The 25,677-nt window shown below is 42.4% G+C and overlaps 1 protein-coding gene across 1 annotated transcript in view; it reads right to left on the bottom strand.

Moving 5' to 3' along the window:
- The window catches only part of LOC130361023 (uncharacterized), a 229,556-nt gene that overhangs the window by 65,847 nt on the left and 138,032 nt on the right, over window positions 1-25,677 (bottom strand). The window contains exons 26-32 of the mRNA XM_056563582.1: window positions 23,661-23,742; window positions 20,188-20,419; window positions 17,496-17,667; window positions 12,026-12,216; window positions 10,584-10,748; window positions 7,909-7,974; window positions 3,183-3,319 (exon numbers count right to left, since the gene is read on the bottom strand). Of these exons, the coding sequence (XP_056419557.1) occupies window positions 3,183-3,319; window positions 7,909-7,974; window positions 10,584-10,748; window positions 12,026-12,216; window positions 17,496-17,667; window positions 20,188-20,419; window positions 23,661-23,742 (1,045 nt within the window). The remainder of the gene's footprint in view (window positions 1-3,182; window positions 3,320-7,908; window positions 7,975-10,583; window positions 10,749-12,025; window positions 12,217-17,495; window positions 17,668-20,187; window positions 20,420-23,660; window positions 23,743-25,677) is intronic.

Below are 25,677 nucleotides of genomic sequence, written 5' to 3'. Positions count from 1 at the left end.
TTATTCTCAAAGTGGATGCTTCTTCTGTCGGTGCCGGTGCCGTCTTAACTCAAAAAAACACTACTGGGAAAAATTGCACTTGCGTTTTTTTCTCCAAGACTTTCTCTCCTGCAGAAAAAAATTATTGGATTGGAGATTGTGAACTTTTGGCCATTAAATTGGCACTTGAGGAGTGGAGACATCTTTTGGAGGGGTCCCTGCATCCCATCATCATTTACACGGATCATAAAAATGTATTGTATCTCCAGACTGCCCAGAGATTAAATCCTCGCCAAGCTAGATGGACATTGTTTTTTGCCCGCTTCAATTTTGAAATTCATTTTCGTCCAGCCGACAAGAACGTCAGAGCTGACGCACTATCACGTTCCACCGATGTCTCCGAATCTGAAGCCCCTCCACAGCACATAATACCTCCTGAGTGTCTGATCTCCTCCGCTCCAACCACTCTTGTGCAAGTTCCTCCAGGGAAGACCTTTGTACCTTCTCGCCTTCGCCTCAAAATTCTTAAATGGGGTCACTCTTCTCTTTTGGCCGGACATGCTGGTGTCAAGAAGTCTGTGCAGTTGATTTCCAAACACTATTGGTGGTCTTCCTTGGAGAAGGATGTGACTGATTTTGTTCGGGCTTGTACAACCTGTGCCCGTGACAAGACTCCACGCCAAAAGCCGGCAGGTCTCCTCCTTCCTTTACCTGTACCTGAACAGCCATGGTCCCATATTGCTATGGACTTCATCACCAATCTGCCACCATCCCGCAACAATACAGTCATCTGGGTGGTCGTTGATCGTTTTTTTTAAATGGCTCATTTTGTCCCTCTGCCGGGTCTTCCTTCTGCGCCACAATTGGCAAAATTATTTTTTCTTCATATTCTTCGCCTCCACGGGCTTCCCACGCACATCGTCTCAGACAGAGGCGTCCAATTTGTTTCTAAATTTTGGAGGGCTCTCTGCAGCCAATTAAAACTCAAACAAAATGTTTCTTCTGCTTACCACCCTCAATCCAACGGACAAGTGGAGAGAGTGAATCAGATACTTGGTGATTACCTGCGACATTTTGTCTCCTCTCGCCAAGATGATTGGGTCGACCTTCTGCCCTGTGCTGAATTTTCGTACAATTTAAAAAACTCTGAGTCTTCTTCCAAATCTCCTTTTTTTGTGGTGTACGGCCGTCACCTGCTCCCCAAACATCCCCACTTCCTCTGGGATTCCTGCCGTGGATGAATCGAAGATTCAAGATTTTTCTTCCATCTGGCGTGAAACTCAGAAGTCGCTTCTACTGGCCTCTTCTCGTATGAAGAGACATGCTGACAGAAAGAAGGGATCCTCCTGTATTTTCCCCTGGTGACAAGGTATGGCTTTCTGCTAAGTACATTCGATTCCGTGTACCCAGTTACTAGTTGGGCCCCCAATTTTTAGGCCCCTTCAAAGTCAAAAAACAAATTAACCCTGTCTCTTTCCAACTTCATCTTCCCCCCTCTCTCCGTATTCCTAACTCTTTCCATGTTTCTCTACTCAAGCCTGTTGTTTTTAACCGTTATTCTCCCAAGGCCGTGGTCCCTACCCCTGTCTCCGGTTCCTCCGACATCTTTGCCGTAAAAGAAATCCTGGCATCCAAAACCGTCAGAGGTAAAAAAAAATTGGTCAATTGGGAGAATTGCGGTCCTGAGGAGAGGTCCTGGGAACCTGAGGCCAATATTCTTGATAAAGAACTCATCTGTAAGTTCCTAGGATCCAAAAAGAGGGGGAGACCTAAGGGGGGGTACTGTAACGCCACGCCGAGCGCTCCGGGTCCCGCCTCCATCCCGGAGCGCTCACGGCGTGTGCCCTCCTGCAGTGCCCCGGTCTGTCCCTCTGACCGGGAGCGCTGCTACAGTGATGCCGGTGGGGATGCGATCCGCGTGGCGGCACAAGTCCACCCGCGGGCCGCATCCCGTCTTACTTACGTCCCTCTGCCTGCTGTGTCCTCCGGGCGCGCGCGGCCCTGCTCTCTAGGGGGCGTGCGCGCCGGCTCTCTTGAATTTAAAGGGCCAGTGAACCATTAATTGATGCCTGGCCCAATCACTGTAAAACGTTATAAAACCTCACTTCCCCTTCCTGTCCTTGCCAGATCTTGTTGCCTAGTGCCTTTTGAAAGCGTTTCTTGAGTGTCCACTCCCTTGTTCCCAGAACCTTTGCTGTGGCCCCTGACTACGAACCTTGCCGCTTGCCCTGACCTTCTGCTACGTCTGACCTTGCCTTGCCTTGTCCTTTTGTACCGCGCCATCTCGGCTACCAGAGGGGTTGAGTCGCTACCGGGTGGAACTACCTGGGGGTTACCACCGCAGCAAGTCCATATCTCTTTGCGGCAGGCTCTGGTGAATACCAGTAACCCCTTAGACTCCGTTCCCCTGGTACGGCCCACGCCATCACCTCTCTGGCACAGAGGCTCCACCTACAGTGTCCGCACCTTCCGCCAGCCCGGATCCTGACATACACCTTACTATATCTTATTATAATATAATATTAGGATTCACCTCAGAAACTGTGTGTCAAGAATGGACAGGGAACAGTGAAGCCCTAACTCACCCACAGCCACTGTCCCTACCTATTGCCTATCCGCCCTATGTGACAGATCGACAACCATGATGACAAACCCTCCCTGCTAAGTGCTGGGTCAGCGTTGTCAAAAAATGAAAATACAAAAACAGTAGGAGTCACACAAACTAACAAGGACACACTAAGGCACACACACTGTCAAATCAATGTCAGTTTAGCTGAGGTCGGTACCAGGAGATAGTGGAGTATAGGAATGCAGAGCAAGAGAAGAGTCAAGTGAAAAGCCAAAGATCAATAAACAAGTAGGTATTCAGTAAGCAGGAGGTGTCAGCTAAGGTATAACCTTTCACAGACATTGAACTGATCACTGCTCCTAGCTTATATATATATGCAGGTGATCAGGGATACACCTTCCTGATAGGTAGCAGAGCTAAGAACCACACCCAGACAACACATGTGAACTCCAAGCAGCTCCAGCCCAACTAGAGTTATTTAACCCTTTGTGTACGGCCAGAGCCAGACGTTACACTGTGTCCTGTATAAACGCCTCAGTATCTAGTAATTTTCTTATATTAAGGGGTTTTCTATAAACAGATTTAGTGTTTAATAAAATGTAGACGGGATAGGTTGTGGACAGTCAGTTCTTACCTTGTACATACGTTCACAGACAGTTGATGAAAATTACTTGAGTCTTCCGTCACTGTCACATCTAACATGAAGGCTTCTGGTACAGGAGAATTTCTCTTGACTCTGGAAGTTGTCTTCCGATTATATGCTATATTAAGCTATGGAAGAAACGTCTTTTATTTTTTTGCACTGTGTATGGGTATGACAAGCGGTTACATATATATGGTTTTAGTTGTGTCTTTTTAATAGAAGTATTTTAACAAAAATTCTATTCACCTCATCCTCGCTCCACCTGGCTTCTCTGCTCTTTTGGCAGCAAGAGGCTTCATATCTATACCGCTCTATGGCAAGTGCTTGGTCCTGAACTTATTGGCTCTCCTAGATTTAAAGGTGACTGACATCATGAGGGGCATGGCCGTAATGTCATGAGCCTCTGGCGCCGCAGCCAGAATTCTAAACAAATGCCGGGTGCTGCAGGGAGATCGTGGGGGGTCCTAGCGGCAGGACTCCCGTGATCAGACATCTTATCCCCTATCCTTAGGGGATAAGATGTCTAGGGGCAGAGTACCCCTTTAAGCCCTGGGACAACAGGGACAAGTAATAAAACACTGCACTGGGGGACAGTGCTATAGGCTACATCTTACATTCCTCTATTATTGGAGATTGCCTGTACTCTACAAAAGTCAATATGTTGAGTGTATAGCTTAGATCTTCATAAATTAGTTAAAAGGTTTAGTACTATAAGTACAGTGGTTTTTATGCATACATTTTATATATGTTTCTATGTCATTCATGTGTATCATCCTTTGCCAGTCCTGTAATGCTGGGACTTGTAGCTTTGGAATAGTTGGAGGTACAGTGGATAACTCTTTTTTGCAGAAGTGTTGCCTTCAGCTTTGCGCCTACAGCTTTTGCAAAACTATAACTTCCAGCATGCTCAGACATCTTTTGACTGTCCAGGCATGCTTGGAGTTGTAGTTTTGTAATAGCTGGAGGCACAATTGGTAAAACTCTGTGTTACAGCAGTGTTGCTGCAGGCTGTGTTCCTCCTGCAGTCTTGTCAATCAGCCACCTCATTTCCATGACTCTTGGACACGCTCATGCTGCAGTGGGGGGGGGGGGGGGGCATCAGTGTCCTAGGAGGTATGGGGACCCCTAGTGGTAGGATTTTCAAAGGCAGTTTTCTTGAATAAAATGTGGAAATAATGAAGTATCTTAGAAAAACTATTGTTTTGCCAAGATGTACAACATATAAAAAGTTTTTATATCTGGGGGTAAGCAATAAATATAATACACGTGACAGTAAAAAAAAAAAAAAAACAACATGACATACTTGGTTGATGCTATGCTTCTAGAGTATAGCACACAATCTGGTATAAATAACACTTGTGTATGTGCCCATTACAAATTAATTCAATAGTCTATATTAATTCACTGTAGTCCAAAAGGCATGATATATAAATGTTCCTATTAAGAGAGAAATTTACTGAAGGCAACCACTCACAGTTTTCAACTAGTGCTAAACATTTACAAGTAAGGATCAGTTCACCTCTGGATCAAAGCCAAGCCACAGATATTTCTTCACTTCACAGAGATCATAACTTTGTCCAAAACCAAACAATAAAGTGATCCAACTCCCCTAAAATGAACTTTTAATCTAGAGGTTAGAATCCGTGTGCTCAAAATAACCCCATTAAAAGCTAAAAAAAATGCTGACGCGTTTCGGCTAGAGAAAAAACCTGAAACATGGCGATGTTTTAACTGTGGTTACATGCTTCTTATACACCCTACTGTAAATGACTTCAGGGTTTCTCAGTCCGCCCACTATTCGGCCGGTCACCTGACCATACCTAATTCCATTCTGGATACACCTGCCATGTGCAACATTCTGGGCTGCGTATGAGAAAGCTTGGACTCACATACAGGATAATTCACATTGCATAAGAACAAACATATACGTATTTCAAATATATGCAATTTGCCAATGTACCAATAAACAAAAATACTTAGTATATACACCAGGTCATTTCAAACAGTAATTCACATTGCGTAAGTGTAACCATATGCGTGTTACAAATATATACAACTCACAAATATAGCAGTGTACAAAAGATGCTTAATATATATATGCAGGTTATTTTGACAATTTTAACCTTTTGGGTATCTGGTGCCCAAATGGAGGATCCAAAATGCCTCCTGTCTGAACACCAGCTTAGTCCAATCTCCTCCCCGCTTCGGGGGTTTAACTCTTTCAATACCCTGTAAGGTGAGATGAGTAAGATCACCTGAGTGAACTTCAGCAAAGTGCCGGGTTAAACCAAACATTGATTTTTAGACTTCATGTACATTCTGCGGCATGCGGACATGTTCCGCAATTCTGGTTTTGAATTTTCTGGACGTGCAGCCCACATATTGGAGGCTTTACGCAGAGCAAGTGGCAAGGTATACAATATGTGTTGTTGAGCAATTAATGAAGGATTTTACAGGATATGTTTTCCCAGTGCTGATTGAATGTACAAAGGAAGAAAGATTATTATATTTACACACATTACACCTGATTACATTTGTAAGTACCTTTGCAAGATAACCATGTAGGTTTATCTCTATTGTTCGTAAGATTACTCGGTGACAATTGATTATGTAAAGAAAACCCCTTGTGTGGTACTACCCTTATGCCATTGGCTTATATTTTAGACAAGATCTCGTCTTGAAGCAATACCGGTATGTGCTTTAAAATAATATTTTTAATTTGTTGAAAATGGATGCTGTATGGGGTACTGAATGTAGCCATGTTGTTATTTATATGTTTTATTATATTGTTTTCATTTTCAGGAGGGGTGCTTTGAACTTCAGGCAAGATTTCATTTTTGGTGAGGGTTACAGTTCTGTTCGTTGTTCCCATATTATTTTTAGTAATGTCCATCTGGTTTCGAATCCACAATGAGTATCAAAACAGGTGTAATGTGTGTAAATATATAGATTCTTCTTCCTTTGTACATTCAATCAGCACTGGGAAAACATATCCTGTAAAATCCTTCATTAATTGCTCAACAACACATATTGTATACCTGGCCACTTGCTCTGCGTAAAGCCTCCAATATGTGGGCTGCATGTCCAGAAAATTCAAAACCAGAATTGCGGAACATGTCCGCATGCCGCAGAATGTACATGAAGTCTAAAAAGCAATGTCTGGCTTAACCCAGCACTTCGCTGAAGTTCACTTAAGTGATCTTACTCATCTCACCTTACAGGGTATTGAAAGAGTTAAACCCCGAAGCGGGGAGGAGATTGGACTAAGCTGGTGTTCAGACAGGAGGCGTTTTGGATCCTCCGTTTGGGCACCAGATACCCAAAAGGTTAAAACTGTCAAAATAACCTGGCGTATATATATTAAGCATCTTTTGTACACTGCTATATTTGTGAGTTGTATATATTTGTAACACGCATATGGTTACACTTACGCAATGTGAATTAGCTTGTATGTAAGCTCAAGCTTCCCCACATACAGTTTGAAATGACCTGGTGTATATAGTAAGTATTTTTGTTTATTGTTACATTGGCAAATTGCATATATTTGAAATACGTATATGTTTGTTCTTATGCAATGTGAATTATCCTGTATGTGAGTCCAAGCTTCCTCATACACAGCCCAGAATGTTGCACATGGCAGGTGTATCCAGAGTGCAAATAGGTATGGTCAGGTGACCGGCCGAATAGGGAGCAGACTGAGAAACCCTGAAGTCATATGCAGTAGGGTATATAAGAAGCATGTAACCACAGTTAAAACATTGCCATGATTAAGGTTTTTTCTCTGACCGAAACGCGTCAGTGTTTCATTTAGCTTTTAATTGGGTTATTTTGAACACATGGATTTTAACCTATAGATTAAAAGTTCATCTCTTAGGGGAGCTGGATCACTTTATTGTTTGGTTTTGGACATTCCTCTCTGAGTACCGGCTCAGCTGTATGGCTCCGTGCTCCCCTGCATGAATCCCCGCTGTGTCTGCACATGAACTGCTGAAGTGGTGAGCTGACTCTACGTATATATTTTGCTTTGTTATTACAACTTTTTGTTTACTATACCACCATCTAGTGGCTGTTTACGGGACTGGACAAAATAAAAAAATAACATTTAAAGTCAATGTTATTGTGTCTGCATTAACCCATGAATAGAACAAAACCTTCACCGGTATGTATCACCTATATGAAGGTATGACATTATAACAAACATTCTACAGTCTAGTGGGATGTCAGTGTGGGATGTAGCATCTAGTTTTTCCTCTAACTTCAGTTTAACTAGATATGTATATAAATGGCAGCCTGGGGTATAAATGCATGAAACTTAAGTAGTTTTAATAAACAAATGTAGAAGTTTTAGTTAATACCTTGAGACATATGTGGAATTTAATTTCCATGGCGCAAAGGAACAGTAGTTGCCCATAGCAACCACATTTAAGTTGATTGGTTGCTATGGACAACTGATTTACTGTTACTTAGCACAATGTTTGATATATCTTCCCTCGTAGACTCTAAATGTAACTTTAATATGCAGCTGACCTGATATTCTTATTTCCCTCAATTATATTTATTTTATAAATATATTTTGATAATGGTCTAAAATACTTCTTTACATTTTACAATATAAAATGTATAAAATTCAGTATCTCGCAAATGACTAGGCAGAAACAATAGTGTACACAATAGTATACAAGAGTAAATGAAAATATTAATACAATTGGTTTGGTACCTGAAAGATGGCTAATCCTTTTCCTACAGCGGTAGCATTAAGTAAAATAGGCTGGGAAACTTCAATCTGTTATTTACAGAAAACACATAATTGGTATTAACAAAAGAGCTTAAACATAAAACATATTACAGACAATATTTAACATTCACTTTATTTAAAGGTCTTCTCACTCTAGTGTATGGCTATGTTCACACAAGGAAATTTATACAACAGCAGAGTCCCATTAATTTCAATGCCCGTAGCGGGCACTTCATCAGGCATGTATACATGCACACTTGCCTGATGAAGTGCCCGCTACGGGCACACCACATTTTGTCCTCACGGTTTTCTATCAGGTCTTTTAGTCAAAACCATATTCCTTAAAACTGGACCAAACTGTATGCAATCGTGTGCTTAAAAAGAATCCGCATACTGTTTTTAACCATATATGGTTTGAAAATGTTGTGTCTGGTTGCATTCGGTTCCTATGGTTTTTAACAATTGCATCAAATCCAGTTTTAATATTTGTTCTTTTTTAAATATAGTTTTGATTGTTCTATTTAGAATACTTTAGAATCGTAATGCGCATGTGCAAAGTTAAAAACCGTATAGGGAAAACCGGATTGAACCACAGACACATACAGTTCACTACGGTTCTCCTTAACTTCCATATTACAAAAAACGTATACGGTTACTATGCGGTTTTTCACTCGGAGCACCCAACCGGATGCATCAGGTTGCATATGGTTTCCAATGCATTGTCTATGTATACGGTTTCCTATACGGTTGCATACGGTTTCAAATATGAAACTGTACACAGAAACTGTGGGGACAAACCGTGGTGTGACCCACCCTTACTTATGTCCCCCTTCAATCCCGTGCTGATCCTGCATTCGGCCTCCAGTTGGCACACATTCCGCCTCAGTGCTCCCATCACTGAGCGTGATGCAAGTAATACAGAGCATGACCACCAAGGCTGCTGATTGGCTGCAGCAGTTGCATGACATCCGCTCCTATAGTAACACTGGTGTGCCAGATAGAGGATGAATGCTGGAAGTACAAAGAGTGACTGGACGTCCACTTCTATAGTAACAGAGGCTGAATGGGGCATCAGCGTGGGATCGGAGGGGGTGATAATTTAACAGTTGTTTGTTTTACTGTATTGGGGCCTTAAAAAAACATAAATAACCCCTTTAAGCCTAATTTTTACTGTCAGAAATTAGGACCCCCCATCAGGATTTGCTGGCAGCCTTTTGAAAGGCAATCCAGCATATATTTTGTTGCTGTGTATTAACTGATGCTGTAACTCCAGTTTGAACAGAGCCTAATCCATTTTAAAATAGTAAGCTAAGAATAAGGTATTAAAACACAGCAGAACCATGTGCACATTGCCTAAAAGGGAATCTGTCAGCTCTATTTGCTACCAAAAGCTGCACACACTCCTGGATATTTATAATGGCATAAAAGCAAACTGTACCTTTCCTGGAACTGATGGTAGTTGCCATAAGGTGATTTTAGTATGTACCTGGCAGACAGTAATGGACATGCTTAGGAAGGATCTGCACTTGTCTTGGGGCTAAATGGCTATGTTGTGAGATTACCATAATACTGTGGCTAGCTTTTTGTGAACTGGTATTTCCAGTTTGAGTTTTCTTCTTTAATTTTTCCTCCCTCCCACACATCAGCCACCCCACCCATTGAAACATAAATGAGCTGCATTCATTCAAAAGACCAGTGGTTTTCAATCAGGGTGCCTACAGCTGTTGCATTAGTTGCAGATTGACCTCTCTCCCACCAAGCGATCGCTCCACCCATTGAAGCAGACAGGCTCTCTGTCATCAGCTGACTAGTGAGTCAGGTCTCGGCCGCATTGTAACCTGGGAAAAATCTAAGACAACAGTCATTTTGTATGCTGGTAAAAATAAATATTGGGGTGAAAATCACATAAGAATTGTGAGAAAACCGTCACACACAGGTACAGAAACTATATTATGAACTACACTAACTTTACCGCCCCTGTAGCATAGTCAAATAAAAAATAATTCACGGAGTACCCCTTTAATTTCTTATACAGGTTTCATGAAGGTAGAGCCAAGTTGCTCAAGTGTCACAGCCTGCCACACCTCCTAGATGCTCCATTATTAATGTACAGTGCTCTGTATGCCAGTTAAGAAGGGGTAGAAGGTGAGGATGAGTGAGGAGGTATGCCAGGTTTTGGCACTTGGGCAGCTTGACTCTACCTTTTTGACACCTTGTGAGAAATAAAAAGGCAAGTTTATAGATTTGACAGCCACCATCAGTTCCAGGAGCTAATACCTATCCAACAGTGCCTGCAGCTCTTACCAGTATATACAGCTGACAGATTCCCTTTAAGTCCCTACAACTACTATAGAAATGATGTGTGCTGCCATATGCTGCCTTGGCATGGCACCATATTGCTGAGATCTTTTCGTGTCAAAGCAAGGCATCGAACAGACCATGGCAAGATCATTTTTGCTGAATTCTGTTTGAATTAGACAGAATAAGTCTCAGTGTAAAATTGGAAGTATAGTAGAATATCCACAGACTTCTGTGGATCAGATATTTCAGCTTTGTATAACTTGAAGGTTGTGTAGAGCAATTAAAGCCTAGGGAGACAATGCTTGAAACATAGAAATTAGACATATTTTGTACACATATATTTTCCTGCATCTTACCTGCTGTCGCTGTAACTCTAATAGATTGCTGCTACTGTTAATCTGAAATGTTCTTGGTACAAATGATCCTGACCCAGTCACTGTAAGTGTAAGAGATGCTGCACCTTCAACAAAGTTCACCACTGACACAAACTTGGAAAGAGCCTGAAGAGCCATCACTGTATCCTTTTTAAGACAAACAAAGGAAAAAAGAAAATAAAGCACAATACAAAATGCATCATTTATAATTTTACAGGGAATATGTCAGATGGTTCACTTAGTGTAAGTAATTACAGTGCTAGATAGGTTAAAAGCACCTTTAGGCCCACTTCACACTATGGAATTTCCGAGCGAAATTCCGTTTTCAAATTCCGCTTGTAAATTCCACTTGTAAATTCCAGTGCAGCTGAGTCTTATTGCTGGCAATGGAATTCAGCTGCACAGTGCACACTGCAGAGTTATTGAGGCAGACTTTCCGCCCAGAAAATCCCCTAGAAAAGTTCCGCCAAAACATTGAACTCGTTCAATGTTCTCGCTGTTCTCCGCTCCACAGACATTGCCATCTATGGTGACGGCAATGTCTGCGCAGTCCTAGTGCCAACTTATTCAGTGCACTGAATCATTGTGCTGCCCACACACGGAATCTTCATCCCAGATTTTTTCAAGCTGGAGTTTCCGTAGTGTGAAGCCGGCCTTATAAGCCAACCATTAGCCTTGCAAGAAATTTACATTTTATCAACTTATCTAGATTGTTAATTTCTACAATGTCCTTTTCCTGGTTGTTTTTATGGCATATATGTTAAATGTTTTTTCACAAACGCTATGTGAACGCTATGTCCCTACACTGTCTACAGGGCAGAAGTGGGAGCAGCACACGCACTGAGGTCAGGGCACATATATATGTCCACCTTACAACTGCACACCTGGTGGACATACTGGAACTTAGATCAACCGATTTAAGCAGTTGGAGTTGTAGTTTTGCAACAGCTGGGGGCACCCTGCTTGGGAAACACTGGTCTATATAAAGGACAGGAGCTTCTTCAGGGTGCTGTACAGTACACGCAATGTCCTAAAAAAGTAACATGGAGTCGCCCTTACCTTGTGTCCAGAGGAGCAGGTAACCCTGGTACAGGTAAAGTGTACAGAACATGTAATACCTCCCTGTACTGTAGGGGGCGCTACTAGACATCAGTCAGTGCATACGCTTCAGTAATACAGGGGTTTTACCAGTGAACGCCTATTCTGATCGGTCAGTTCTTCCAGCCATTGACACGTTTCACAGATCCGTCTGTAGCATTGTATGTTGAGTCTGGTTTCAACTTACAATGGTCCAGAAAAGACCATTGTATGTTGAAACTATGATATGTTGAGGCCATTGTAAGTTGAGGGATCACTGTATAGTATTATAATATATATGGGACATTTTAAAACAGTAAATAAAGTTCCTGCTTGTAATTCATTACCTGAGTAGATACAAATCCTCCAAGAAAATTCCTTTGTTGGCTCAGCCATTTCATGACAAGAATGCCATCAGTGATTCTACCCTGCTGGTAGTAGGAAAGCAGAGCGTATGCTGCGGTCTCAACATCAGTTGTTCTTGGCTGCCAGTAATAGTTCATTTGCTGAGATGGTGTAGACCAGTATTTTGTACTTCCTAAAAATTAAAGGAAATAAAATACCATTAAGGATTGTGCAATGGATTAGGATTTCATAGTTATTCATTAACATGCTGTATACAGTATATAGAATATGTATATGAATACAATATATAGAATATGTATATGTATAGATTATGTAGATTTCCCTAAAGCTAACACTTTTTGATCTCAGAACTTTTTTTAAGGTAAGTGTCTATACTGCTCATGTATTATACTTTTAAGAAAATCTGTATAATTCAATCTATATCTAAACAATATACTGCCCTAATAATTAGTTTATAATACATGCAGCATGGCGGTTAGGACTGCGCCCACACAGCACTTGGATACATGGCTATATGTTCGTGGAGTTTGTACACTTCCATATGCTTGTGTACTGTAGGGTTTCCCATTGATTTTTGTTTTCTCCCAAAAACCAGAGACAACTTTGTAAATGAATAGGCTTTCTATGAAATTGGCTTTATTGTGTATAATCCTTGCCTGTGATAAGACAATTAGCCCAACATGAGACATGAATCTATAAAGATAATGGGAAATAATAATATGGATTCTATTGTCTGCTAGCAAAATAACATTATGTGAAAGCGAAAAGTGTAAAGCATTTTGCCAGGCCCCTGTTAACCAATCTCTAACCATTTGCCATAACTTGGTTATGGTGTGCACAGTGATGCCCTGATTGGTGTTGTGTACTTGTGGCCAATAACATCTCCATCTGATGCTCCACCTCTACTCACAGCATGCAGTCCCACATATGGTTCAATAAAAGGACTGCAGCTGTATTTCCCTCTTATCCTCATCTTTGTGTACTATATTAACCCGTACAGGACCTAGGGCGTATGGATACGCCTTCTGTACCTGGGTCTTAAGGACCAAGGGCATACCTGTACGCCAGTGGGAATTTAGGTCCAAAATGCGCGCCGGGCGGGGACCGGACTGGGGTGACTGCTGATATCGATCAGCAGGCACCCCGTGCAAATGCCCAGGGGGGTCATCAGACCCCCCCATGTCGGCGATCGGCACCAATTCCGAGTCATACTGGTCTATGGTAACCCGGTGACCCGGAACATAAGGGGGATCGCGGTTGTCTAAGACACCCACGATCCCCCTGTAGCTATAGGAGTGAGGTGGCAGAGGTGCCACCCCTACTATCTCTGCTATTGGTGGTCTAGACGCGACCACCAATAGCAGATCGGGGGCGGGGGGGTTTACTTTTGTTTTCCCCGTTCAGCCCATCCACAATAGGCGGGGCAGAACGGGGAAACGACGGGGACCGAACGCTGAAGATCCACTTACCCGTCGGTGGAAGCTGCAGGACAGGATCGGCGGCGGTGATCGGCGTGGGCGGCAATGTCGTGCGGCAGAAGAGGGCGGCTCCCTGGATCCGACGGAAGCCGATAAGTTGCCTAGCAACATCTAGAGGGCTACAGACTGAGACTGTAGCCCTCCAGATGTTGCAAAACTACAACTCCCAGCATGCCCAGGCAGCTGCTGGGCATGCTGGGATTTTCAGTTTTGCAACAGCTGGAGGTCTACAGTTTAGAGACCACTGCACAGTGATCTCTATACTGTAGCACTCTAGATCTTGCAAAACTACAACTCCTAGCATGCCCACATAGCAGTTGCTGTCTGTGCATGCTGGGATTTGTAGTTTTGCAACATCTGGAGGTCCACAGTTTGGAGATCACAGTGAAGTCTCTATCTGTAGCCCTCCAGATGTTGCAAAACTGCAAATCCCAGCATGCCGAAGCAGCTGTCTCGGCATGCTGGGAAAAGTAGTTGCGTACCTCTAGCTGTTGCATAACTAGATCTCCCAGCATGCCCTTCGGTGATCAGTACATGCTGGGAGTTGTAGTTTTGCAACAGCTGGAGGCACACTGGTTGGAAAATACTGAGTTAGGTATCAGAACCTAACTGAGGTTTTTCCAACCAGTGTGCCTCCAGCTGTTGCAAAACTACAACTCCCAGCATGCACGGTCTGTCAGTACATGCTGGAAGTTGTAGTTTTGAAACAGCTGGAGGTTTGCCCCCCATGTGAACGTACAGGGTACATTCCCACGGACAGGTTCACAGTAAGTTTCCTGCTTCAAGTATGAGCTGCGGCAAATTTGTCGCCGCAGCGCAAATTTCTAGCGGGAAGCTCACTGTAAACCTGCGCCCGTGTGAATGTACCCTAAAAACACTACACTACACTAACACATAATAAAGGGTAAAACACTACATAAACCATAAACACCCCCTTACATGGTCCCCCCTCCCCCCCAATAAAAATGAAAAAACGTTTTGTACAGCAGTGTTTCCAAAACGGAGTCTCCAGCTGTTGCAAAACAACAACTCCCAGCATTTCCGGACAGCCACTGACTGTCCAGGCATGCTGGGAGTATAGCAACAGCTGGAGACACCCTGTTTGGGAATCACTGGCGTAGAATACCCCTATGTCCACCCCTATGCAATCCCTAATTTAGTCCTCAAATGCGCATGGCGCTCTCTCACTTCAGAGCCCTGTCGTATTTCAAGGAAAAAGTTTAGGGCCACATATGGGGTATCTCTGTGCTCGGGAGAAATTGCGTTACAATTTTTGGGGGGCTTTTTCTCCTTTTACCCCTTATGAAAAGGAAAAGTTGGGGTCTACACCAGCCTGTCAGTGTAAAAAAATTACAAATTTTACACTAACATGCTGGTGTTGTCCTTTACTTTTTATTTTCACAAGTGTTAAAAGGAAAAAAAAGACCCCCAAAATTTGTAACGCAATTTCTCCTGAGTACGGAAATACCCTATATGTGGGCGTAAAATGCTCTGCGAGCACACAACAAGGCTCAGGAGTGAGAGCGCACCATGTACATTTGAAGCCTAAATTGGTGATTTGCACAGGGATAGCCGATTTTACAGCGGTTCTGCCATAAACACAAAAAAAGAAATACCCACATGTGACCCCATTTTGGAAACTACACCCCTCACGGAATGTAACAAGGGGTATTGTGAGCCTTAACACCCCACAGGTGTTTGACGAATTTTCATTAAAGTTGGATGGAAAAATGAAAAAAAAAAATTCACTAAAATGCTGGTGTTACCCAAAATTTTTCATTTTCACAAGGAAAAATAGGAAAAAAGCCCCCAAAATTTGTAACCCCATTTTTTCTGAGTGAGAAAATACCCCATATGTGGATGTAAAGTGCTCTGCGGGTGCACTACAATGCTCAGAAGAGAAGGAGCACCATTGGGATTTTGAAGATAAAATTTGTCCGGAATTGAAGGCTAGGTCTGTTTAAAAAGCCCCCATAGAGCCAGAACAATGGACCCCCCCCCCCCCACATATGACCCCATTTTGGAAACTACACCCCTCACGTAATGTAATAAGGGGTACAGTGAGCATTTACGCCCCACAGGTGTCTGACAGATTTTTGGAACAGTGGTCCGTGAAAATGAAAAATGTAATTTTTCATTTGCACAGCCCACTGTTCCAAAGATCTGTCAAACGCCAGTGGGGTGTAAATACTCACTGCACCCCTTCTTAAATTCTGTGAGGGGTGTAGTTTCCAAAATGGGGTCACGTGGGGGGTCCACTGTTCTGGCACCACGGGGGGGCTTTGTAAACGCACATTGCCCCCGACTTCTATTCCAACCAAATTCTGTCTTCAAAAGCTCAATGGTGCTCCTTCTCTTCTGAGCATTGTAGTGTGCCAACAGAGCACTTGACATCCACACATTGGATGTCAGAAGAAATGGGGTTACAAATTTGGGGGGTCATTTTCTCCTATTACCCCGCGTAAAAATATAAAATGTGGGGGAAAACCAGCATTTTAGTTAAAAAATTTTTTTATTTTTTATTTACACATCCGACTTTAGCAAAAAGTCGTCAAACACCTGTGAGGTTTTAAGGCTCACTGTACCCCTTGTTGTGTTCCTTGAGGGGTGTAGTTTCTAAAATAGTATGCCATGTGTTTTTTTTTCCTGTTCTGGCACCATAGGGGCTTCCTAAATGCGACATGCCCTCCAAAAACCATTTCAGCAAAATTCACTTTTCAAAAGGCAAATGTGACTCCTTCTCTTCTGAGCATTGTAGTGTGCCAGCAGAGCACTTGACGTCCACACTTGGGGTATTTCCATACTCAGAAGAGATGGGGTTACAAATTTTGGGGGGCATTTTGTCCTATTATCCCTTGAAAATTTTTTAATTTTGGGGAAAACTAGCATTTTAGTGGAAAAAAATAAATAAATCATTTACACATCCCACTTTAACAAAAAGTCGTGAAGCACCTGTGGGGTGTTAAGGCTCACGGGACCCCTTGTTACATGCCTTGAGGGGTGTAGTTTCCAAAATAGTATGCCATGTGTTTCTTTTTTGCTCTTCTGGCACCATAGGGGCTTCCTAAATGCGACATGCCCCACAAAAACCCTTTCAGAAAAACTCACTCTCCAAAATCCCACTGTCGCTCCTTCCCTTCTGAGCCCTCTAGTGCACCCGCCGAGCACTTGACATACACTTATGAGGTATTTCCTTACTCGAGAGAAATTGGGTTACACATTTTAGGAAGATTTCTCTCCTTTTACCACTTGTAAAAATTCAAAAACTGGGTCTACAAGAACATGCCAGTGTAAAAAATGAGGATTTTGAATTTTCTCCTTCAATTTGCTGCTATTCCTGTGAAACACCTAAAGGGTTAACAAACCTTTTGAATGTCATTTTGAATACTTTCAGGGGTGCAGTTTTTATAATGGGGTCATTTGTGGGGCATTTCTAATATGAAGGCCCTTCAAATCCACTTCAAAATAGAACTGGTCCCTGAAAAATTTTGATTTTGAAAATGTTGTGAAAAATTGAAAAATTGCTGCTATACTTTGAAGCCTTCTGATCTCTTCCAAAAGTAAAAACATGAATGTGAAAAAGACAAAAAACAACAAGGTGCACTCCTAGTGTGGACGGTATAGCAGAGTGGCTTCAATGGGCACAAAAAGGGGGGGGGAATGATGACGGGGGTCTGGATGATGACAGGGGGGGATGGTGTATTTCCCACCGTAGGCTTATAGTCAAGTCAATAACTTTTCCTGGGTTTTTGGGGTGAAATTAGGGGCCTCGGCTTAAATTCGGGTCGGCTTATACTCGAGTATATACGGTATAATGAAAAGTGTATTCAAATGTACTACTTTAATGTAAAAATATGATAATATGGCCATATTATTCTAGTTGGATATCAGTAGTAAATTGGCCTGTGAGAAGCCACCCTGCATTTTCTCTATTTTGGCATGAAGTTTTGGCACTGGATTTGCTTATTTATACCTGTAATGCTTGCTCTTGAATTGAGCACATTGAGAGCAGCTCCTGCTTTGCTACTGTTGGCCAGTGACAGAGCATACACCACAACAGACAAGGTGTAATTGCTAGTTATCCCTCCATCATATTTCCCTTCAAGGTACTGCACAGCTTTCTGAACTCTGGACTCATACCGATGCTGAAAAAAGAAACTTTAATCAGAATTTACCATGTAAATACCATCAAGCAGTTAACTTTACCTAGAAATCATTTACCTATACATTTTTGAATTGGAGGGTCCCTTTAAAAATATTTACCTTAAGTGAAGCTGAACTTGCACTTATCTGTGAATGCGCACTTTAGCCTATGCTGTGTCATTGGGAGAAAGCATAAATTAGGCTGCATGGTACTCTGCCAAAAGATGAACCCATTCAGCTTTCTTATACCATCTGCACTATCTAGACTTATATAAAGGCCCACATTTTTGTTATAAGTTGATATTGTTTGAGTAGCATGAAGTGTCTATGCAGTGACAGCTGTCCCGTGGATGCATTATTATAAATACACCGGAACTGTTACTAAGAAGCTTATGTTCCTGGATATGCTAATAAAGTAATAACTATATAAATGTGTTTAGTTCCACAATAATTTATTAGGCCTTGTCTGTCAAACTTGTTATAAAGGTTAGGCTGGTTGTTGTCTTCCAGGTGAGTAGCAATTGGAGTTTTTCTAGTCATTTCGATGTAAAGGAACAGCTTCCTGTCGAGGTTCGGGCCAAGTCTATACTTAATACTACATGTCATCTATTTTGGGATAATCCATTTAAATGGGGTTCCCCACAATATGATTGATGATATGCTGAACCAAATGTTTTTATATGTTCATTTGAGGTCTAACATTTTGGACTGATGCCAAGAGATGTCATTTTCACGCAGTGCAGGTAAGATGTGGTGCTGTTTTAAAGCCAAGGAGGGCACTTTAGTTTATCAATTGCTGTATACATCAGCAGTAATACATCAATGGCAGAATAAATTCTTATATTACATAGAAACATAGAATGGGTCAGCAGATAACATCTCCATCTGATGCTCCACCTCTACTCACAGCATGCAGTCCCACATATGGTTAAATAGAAGGACTGCAGCTGCATCTCCCTCTTATCCTCATCTTCATGTACTATATTAATAAACATAAACCTTTTAGTTACTGAAGAGGTTTCAAACCCTACAGAGAATCTGTGAGAAGAAATACTTCCTAATATTACTGCACAAACCTTTGCCCCTCTAATTTAAAACTATGTCCTCTTATGGTAGTTCTGCTATAAATATACCGTTCTCTCCTCATATCCCTTCTGTCTCGTCTGTCTTCCAAGCTATATCCATTAACCCCTTAATGACCACGGACGTAAATGTATGTCCTGGTTTGGCGGTACTTCGTGCACCAGGACGTACATTTACGTCCTGTGTATGACCGCGAGCATCGGAGCGTTGCTCACGTCATGCACAGTAGGTTCCGGCTGCCGGTAATGGCTGACATCCGCGATCGCGCGGATGTCCGTCATTAACCCCTCAGATGCCGTGATCAGTACAGATCACGGCATCTGCTGCAATGCGCAAGTTAAAATAGATGATCGGATCGCCCGCAGCGCTGCCATGACGATCCGATCATCTGTAATGGCGGACGGAGGTCCCCTCACCTGCCTTTGTCCGTCTCCCGGTGTCTCCTGCTCTGGTCTGAGATCGAGCAGACCAGAGCAGAAGATGATACTGATTAATGCTATGCTCTATGCATAGCACTGAACAGTATTAGCAATCAAATGATTGCTATAGATAAAAAGTGTAAAAAAATAAGTTTCAAAATGTAAAAACAAAAAGTAAAAAAACTAAGTGGAAAATTCCCTCCCCCAATAAAAATGAAAATTGGCAGTTTTTCCCATTTTACCCCCAAAAAGCGTAATTTTTTTAATATAAACATATTTGGTATCGCCACGTGCATAAATGCCTGAACTATCAAAATATAATGTTAATGATCCCGTATGGTGAACGATGTAAACTTAAAAAATGTTTAAAAAATCCAAAAATGATGCTTTTTTGTTACATTTTATTCCCCCAAAAAAATATAAAAAATTATCTAAAAGTTTTATATATGCAAATGTACAGATGATGGTGCAAAAAATGAGCCCTCATACCGCCCTATATACTGAAAAAGTACAAAGTTATAGGTGGTCAAAATAGGGCAATTTTAGATTACTGATTTTGTACAAAAAGTTTTAGATTTTTTTTAAGCGGTACAAAAATATAAAAGTAACTAGCCATGGGTATCATTTTAATCATATTGAACCACAGAATAAAGAACACATGTCATTTTTACCATAAAGTGTATAGTGTGAAAACAAAACCCTCAAAAATGTGCAAAATTGTGGTTTTCATTAAAATTTCCTCCCTAAAAAAATATTTTTTGGGTTTGCCGAACATTTTATGGTAAAATGAGAGGTTTCATTACAAGGTACAATTTGTCATGCAAGAAACAAGCCCTTATATGGGTCTGTAGATGGAAATATAAAAGAGCTATGGATTTTAGAAGACGAGGAGGAAAAAACAAAAATGCAAAAATAAAATTGGCCTGGTCCTTAAGGTTAAAATGGGCTTGGTCATTAAGGAGTTAAACAGTTTAAAACTAGCAGTAGTTGAAGAAAACATTAGGTCCCGAATGTGCTTACTCTGTAGACTTCATCTTCTAGCAGTGAGGTCACTATATAAGCCGTGAGGGTGATGGGACCATCTAGTCCACCTTGTAGATCTGTGTGAATAACACGTCCAGGTTCAGAAAAGATGCCAGTGTTTAGATCTTGATACTGTACCAACCAATCTACTGCTTGATTTAAGACATCTGAGTTTATGTATGTAAAGGGCCGAGCTTGTAGAAAGCATCTAAATACAAACGCTGTAAGCCTGCAAAAAATCATAGATTTTATTTTCATCAAGACAATGAATGCCAAAAAAATTATGTAACAGCATGACATTGCAACCTACTGGCCACCCATAACATTGAAGGCATTAAAGGGTATTTATACCTATCTTGTGTGTATGCCATAATCGATAATGGTTGTCTGCTACCTGCACCATCACTAGAACATGGGTTCCCAAAGTTTGCATCCAGCCTAGTGTGGTTGCATGTACATACAGACAGAGATTGAGGGATGAAAGGGCCACACCTTTCCATAGCTCTCTTCATTCATTTCTATGAGAGTTACAGAAATAGCTAAGCAAGCAAGCTAGGCTGTTTCTGGGACTTCCATAGAAGTAAGTAAAGTGGGCTGTGAGCATTCTATGTGATTTTTGCCCCAAAGTTTATTATAGCAGCATACAAAATGACTGTTGTCTCAGGTTTTCCCAGGTAGCAGTGCAGCCCGAGACATTTCATCAATAGTCAGGTGATGACAGGGAGCCTGTCCTACTTCAATGGGTGGAGCGACCTCTGGGCTGGAAAGAGATCATTCTGCAACTAATTGTATTTTTTGCAACAACTGGAGGCACACTGGTTAGAAAACACTGGTCTAATGCATGGAAGGCAGCTCATTTGTGTTTCAGTGGATGGGGTGGCTGATGTGTGGGAGGCAGGAAAGTGACCTCATACTTACAAACAAGGAACTATGGGAGTTGTAGTTGAAGAAGTAAATTCCAACAGGAAATGCCCAGTTCAAAAAAAGATAGCTTCAGCTTTATGGTAATCTCACAACATAGCCATTTAGCCCCAAGACAAGCACAGAGTTTTCCTAAGAAACATAGAATGTGTCGGCAGATAAGAACCATTTGGCCCATCTAGTCTGCCCAATAATCTAAATCCGATCAATAGTCCCTGGCCGTATCTTATATGAAGGATAGCCTTATGCCTATCCCATGCATGTTTAAACTCCTTCACTGTATTTGCAGCGACCACTTCTGCAGGAAGGCTATTCCATGCATCTACTACTCTCTCAGTAAAGTAAAACTTCCTGATATTACTGCAGAAACCTTTGTCCCTCTAGTTTAAAACTATGTCCTCTTGTGGTAGTTTTTCTTCTTTTAAATATGCTCTCCTCCTTTACCGTGTTGATTCCCTTTATGTATTTAAAAGTCTCTATCATATCCCCTCTGTCTCTTCTTTCTTCCAAGCTATACATGTTAAGGTCCTTTAAGCTTTCCTGGTAAGTTTTATTTTGCAATCCATGTACACGTTTAGTAGCTCTTCTTTGAACTCTCTTTAGAGTATCTATATCCTTCTGGAGATATGGCCTCCAGTACTGCGTACAATACCCCAAGTGAGGTCTCACCAGTGTTCTGTACAGCTGCATGAGCACTTCTCTCTTTCTACTGCTTATACCTCTCCCTATACACCCAAGCATTATGCTAGCATTTCCTGCTGCTCTATTACATAGTCTTCCTACCTTTAAGCCTTCTGAAATAATTACTCCTAAATCCCTCTCCTCAGATACTGAGGTCAGGGCTGTGTCAAGTATTCTATATTCTGCCCGAGGGTTTTTACACATGTTCAATACTGTCTAGCAGGTAGGTGCTAAAATCACCTTATAACCCCTTTAAGTATTCAGAAACATATTTAATGTATAGTTATCATTGTCCTATTGGCTTGGACACTAAAAGGGAAATTTATCAAACTGTGTGAGAGAAAAACTGGAGAGATTTTTCCACAGCAAACCTGAGCTGTGATTGGATGTTGTGGAAAAATCTCTCCAGTTTTCTCCCACACAGTTTGAGAAATCTGGGCCTAAATCTTTACTGTTGTTTCTTGTAATTATTTTAAGAATACAGATAGAAATATGATCCTGACAAGTTCAAAATTTAAATGAGAATGATCAGCAAAATTATAAAAAAATAAAAATAAAAACACAGATCATACTGTCATTTTTGCTATTAAAAATGTACAAGAGTTATAAGCTTTTTTTGTGCTGAAGTTATACTATATGAACAAATATTAAAGGGGTCATCCACCATAAGGTGATTTTAGTACGTACCTGCCAGACAGTAATGGACATGCTAAGGAAGGATCTGCGCTTGTCTTGGTGCTAAATGTTGTGAGATTACCATAACACTGTGGCTAGCTTTTTGTGAATGGGTATTTTCTGTTTGAGTTTCCTTCTTTTGCCTACAAATCCCATAATTCCATTTTCCTCCCTCCCACACATCAGCCACCCCACCCATTGAAACATAAATGAGCTGCATGCATTCAAAAGACCAGTGGTTTTCAATCAGGGTGCCTCCAGCTGTTGCATTAGTTGCAGATTGATCGCTCCACCCATTGAAGCAGACAGGCTCCCTTTCATCAGCTGACTAGTGAGTCAGGTCTCGGCCGCATTGTAACCTGGGAAAAATCTGAGACAACAGTCATTTTGTATGCTGTTAAAAATAAATATTTCCGGTGAAAATCACATAAGAATTGTGAGAAAACCGTCACACACAGGTACAAACACTATATTATGAACTACACTAACTTTACAGCCCCTGTAGCATAGTCAAATAAAAAAACAATCTTGGAATACCCCTTTAAGGTAATTTATTAGGCTTAGACACTAGTTTCCTGACATACAAAAGCTGCAAATCACTATTTTTACTCCACCTATATAATTTTAAAAAAGAGACTTTACAGAGGGAGATTCAATTAGGCTGCATTAATTAATTTAACATAATTTATGCTAGGGTAAATTGGGGTAAATTTGGCCAGAAATCTTGAATAGATCTCAAAGTCTAGAAAACATACAGTAAGAAAGATGTGTGAACAGCTAAGTATGATTTACTGTAACATGCTGCAGAAGGCTGCTCCCTGGTCCACTGGGTTGATTGATAGATAGAAACATTGAATGTGTCGGCAGATAAGAACCATTTGGCCCATCTCGTCTGCCCAATATTCTGAATACTATCAATAGATGTTGTCCCTATCTTATATGAAGGATAGCCTTCTGCCTATCCCATGCATGCTAAAACTCCTTCATGGTATTTGCAGCCCCAACTTCTGCAGGAAGGCTATTCCATGCATCCACTACTCTCTATTTTTACATACAAATAGGCATGTGAATCAAATGCAGAGGGACAGGGATAAGGAGCTTGTCCTCATATAATGCTACCAGAGTTCTCTATTCTTGGTAACTAAAATCCATTTTAAGCTTAATTTTCTGTAATACTGAAAATATATGCTCACCAGGTACTGCCAGAACTATCAGAGTCTCCAAATGCACTAAAAGATCCATCAAATCGCCTGTAAGTCAGCTCCCTTTGATAGCCTGAGTGGGGAATACACATAATTTTTCAGTAATGTTATTACACATGTCATTACTACAAAGCAAATGAACTGAAAAGTACATATGAATGGAATTCTAGGTTCACTTTAGTAAGGGTTACTACTGGACTGATTTGTTTAAAGTGTACCTTTAATAACTGGCTAAAGAAAATGACCCTCACACATATTGTCCCCCACTGGAATACAATTAAAAAGAACCATCAATTTCCGATGAGTCACAAATATCGTTTTTTATCCATTTTGCCGTCACATGATCTGCCTTTGCCCGTGCACGGGCCCGTAAAACCAGACTGTCTAACTGGTCAGTTTTGCCTTTTTAGAAGTCTGGGAAAGCTGAGTTAGAGCCAAGACAAATGTCAAGTTGACACCTATCAAAGATGTCATCCAGCTTTCCCAGAGTGCTGATCTACTTAGTTTTGCTGCAACACATGAAGCATGTATGTAACGCCGAGCGCTCCGGGTCCCCGCTCCTCCCCGGAGCGCTCGCTACACTCTCGTTTCTGCAGCGCTCCGGTCAGATCCACTGACCCGGGCGCTGCGATACCACCTCCAGCCGGGATGCGATTCGCGATGCGGGTGGCGCCCGCTCGCGATGCGCACCCCGGCTCCCGTACCTGACTCGCTCTCCGTCGGTCCTGTCCCGGCGCGCGCGGCCCCGCTCCCTAGAGAGGCGCGCGCCGGGTCTCTGCGATTTAAAGGGCCACTGCGCCGCTGATTGGCGCAGTGGTTCTAATTAGTGTCTGCACCTGTGCACTTCCCTATTTATACCTCACTTCCCCTGCACTCCCTCGCCGGATCTTGTTGCCATTGTGCCAGTGAAAGCGTTTCCTTGTGTGTTCCTAGCCTGTGTTCCAGACCTCCTGCCGTTGCCCCTGACTACGATCCTTGCTGCCTGCCCCGACCTTCTGCTACGTCCGACCTTGCTTCTGTCTACTCCCTTGTACCGCGCCTATCTTCAGCAGTCAGAGAGGTTGAGCCGTTGCTAGTGGATACGACCTGGTCACTACCGCCGCAGCAAGACCATCCCGCTTTGCGGCGGGCTCTGGTGAAAACCAGTAGTGACTTAGAACCGATCCACTAGCACGGTCCACGCCAATCCCTCTCTGGCACAGAGGATCCACTACCTGCCAGCCGGCATCGTGACAGTAGATCCGGCCATGGATCCCGCTGAAGTTCCTCTGCCAGTTGTCGCCGACCTCACCACGGTGGTCGCCCAGCAGTCACAACAGATAGCGCAACAAGGCCAACAGCTGTCTCAACTGACCGTGATGCTACAGCAGCTACTACCACAGCTTCAGCAATCATCTCCTCCGCCAGCTCCTGCACCTCCTCCGCAGCGAGTGGCCGCTTCTGGCCTACGACTATCCTTGCCGGATAAATTTGATGGGGACTCTAAATTCTGCCGTGGCTTTCTTTCCCAATGTTCCCTGCACTTGGAGCTGATGTCGGACCAGTTTCCTACTGAAAGGTCTAAGGTGGCTTTCGTAGTCAGCCTTCTGTCTGGAAAAGCTCTGTCATGGGCCACACCGCTCTGGGACCGCAATGACCCCGTCACTGCCTCTATACACTCCTTCTTCTCGGAAATTCGAAGTGTCTTTGAGGAACCTGCCCGAGCCTCTTCTGCTGAGACTGCCCTGTTGAACCTGGTCCAGGGTAATTCTTCCGTTGGCGAGTACGCCGTACAATTCCGTACTCTTGCTTCAGAACTATCCTGGAATAATGAGGCCCTCTGCGCGACCTTTAAAAAAGGCCTATCCAGCAACATTAAAGATGTTCTGGCCGCACGAGAAATCCCTGCTAACCTACATGAACTCATTCATCTAGCCACTCGCATTGACATGCGTTTTTCCGAAAGGCGTCAGGAGCTCCGCCAGGATATGGACTTTGTTCGCACGAGGCGTTTTTTCTCCCCGGCTCC

The sequence above is a fragment of the Hyla sarda genome, chromosome 3, assembly GCF_029499605.1.
Source record: "Hyla sarda isolate aHylSar1 chromosome 3, aHylSar1.hap1, whole genome shotgun sequence".
NCBI lineage: Eukaryota > Metazoa > Chordata > Amphibia > Anura > Hylidae > Hyla > Hyla sarda.
Note: the sequence above shows the minus strand (reverse complement) of the source record. Positions and strands in the feature narration are given on the sequence as shown.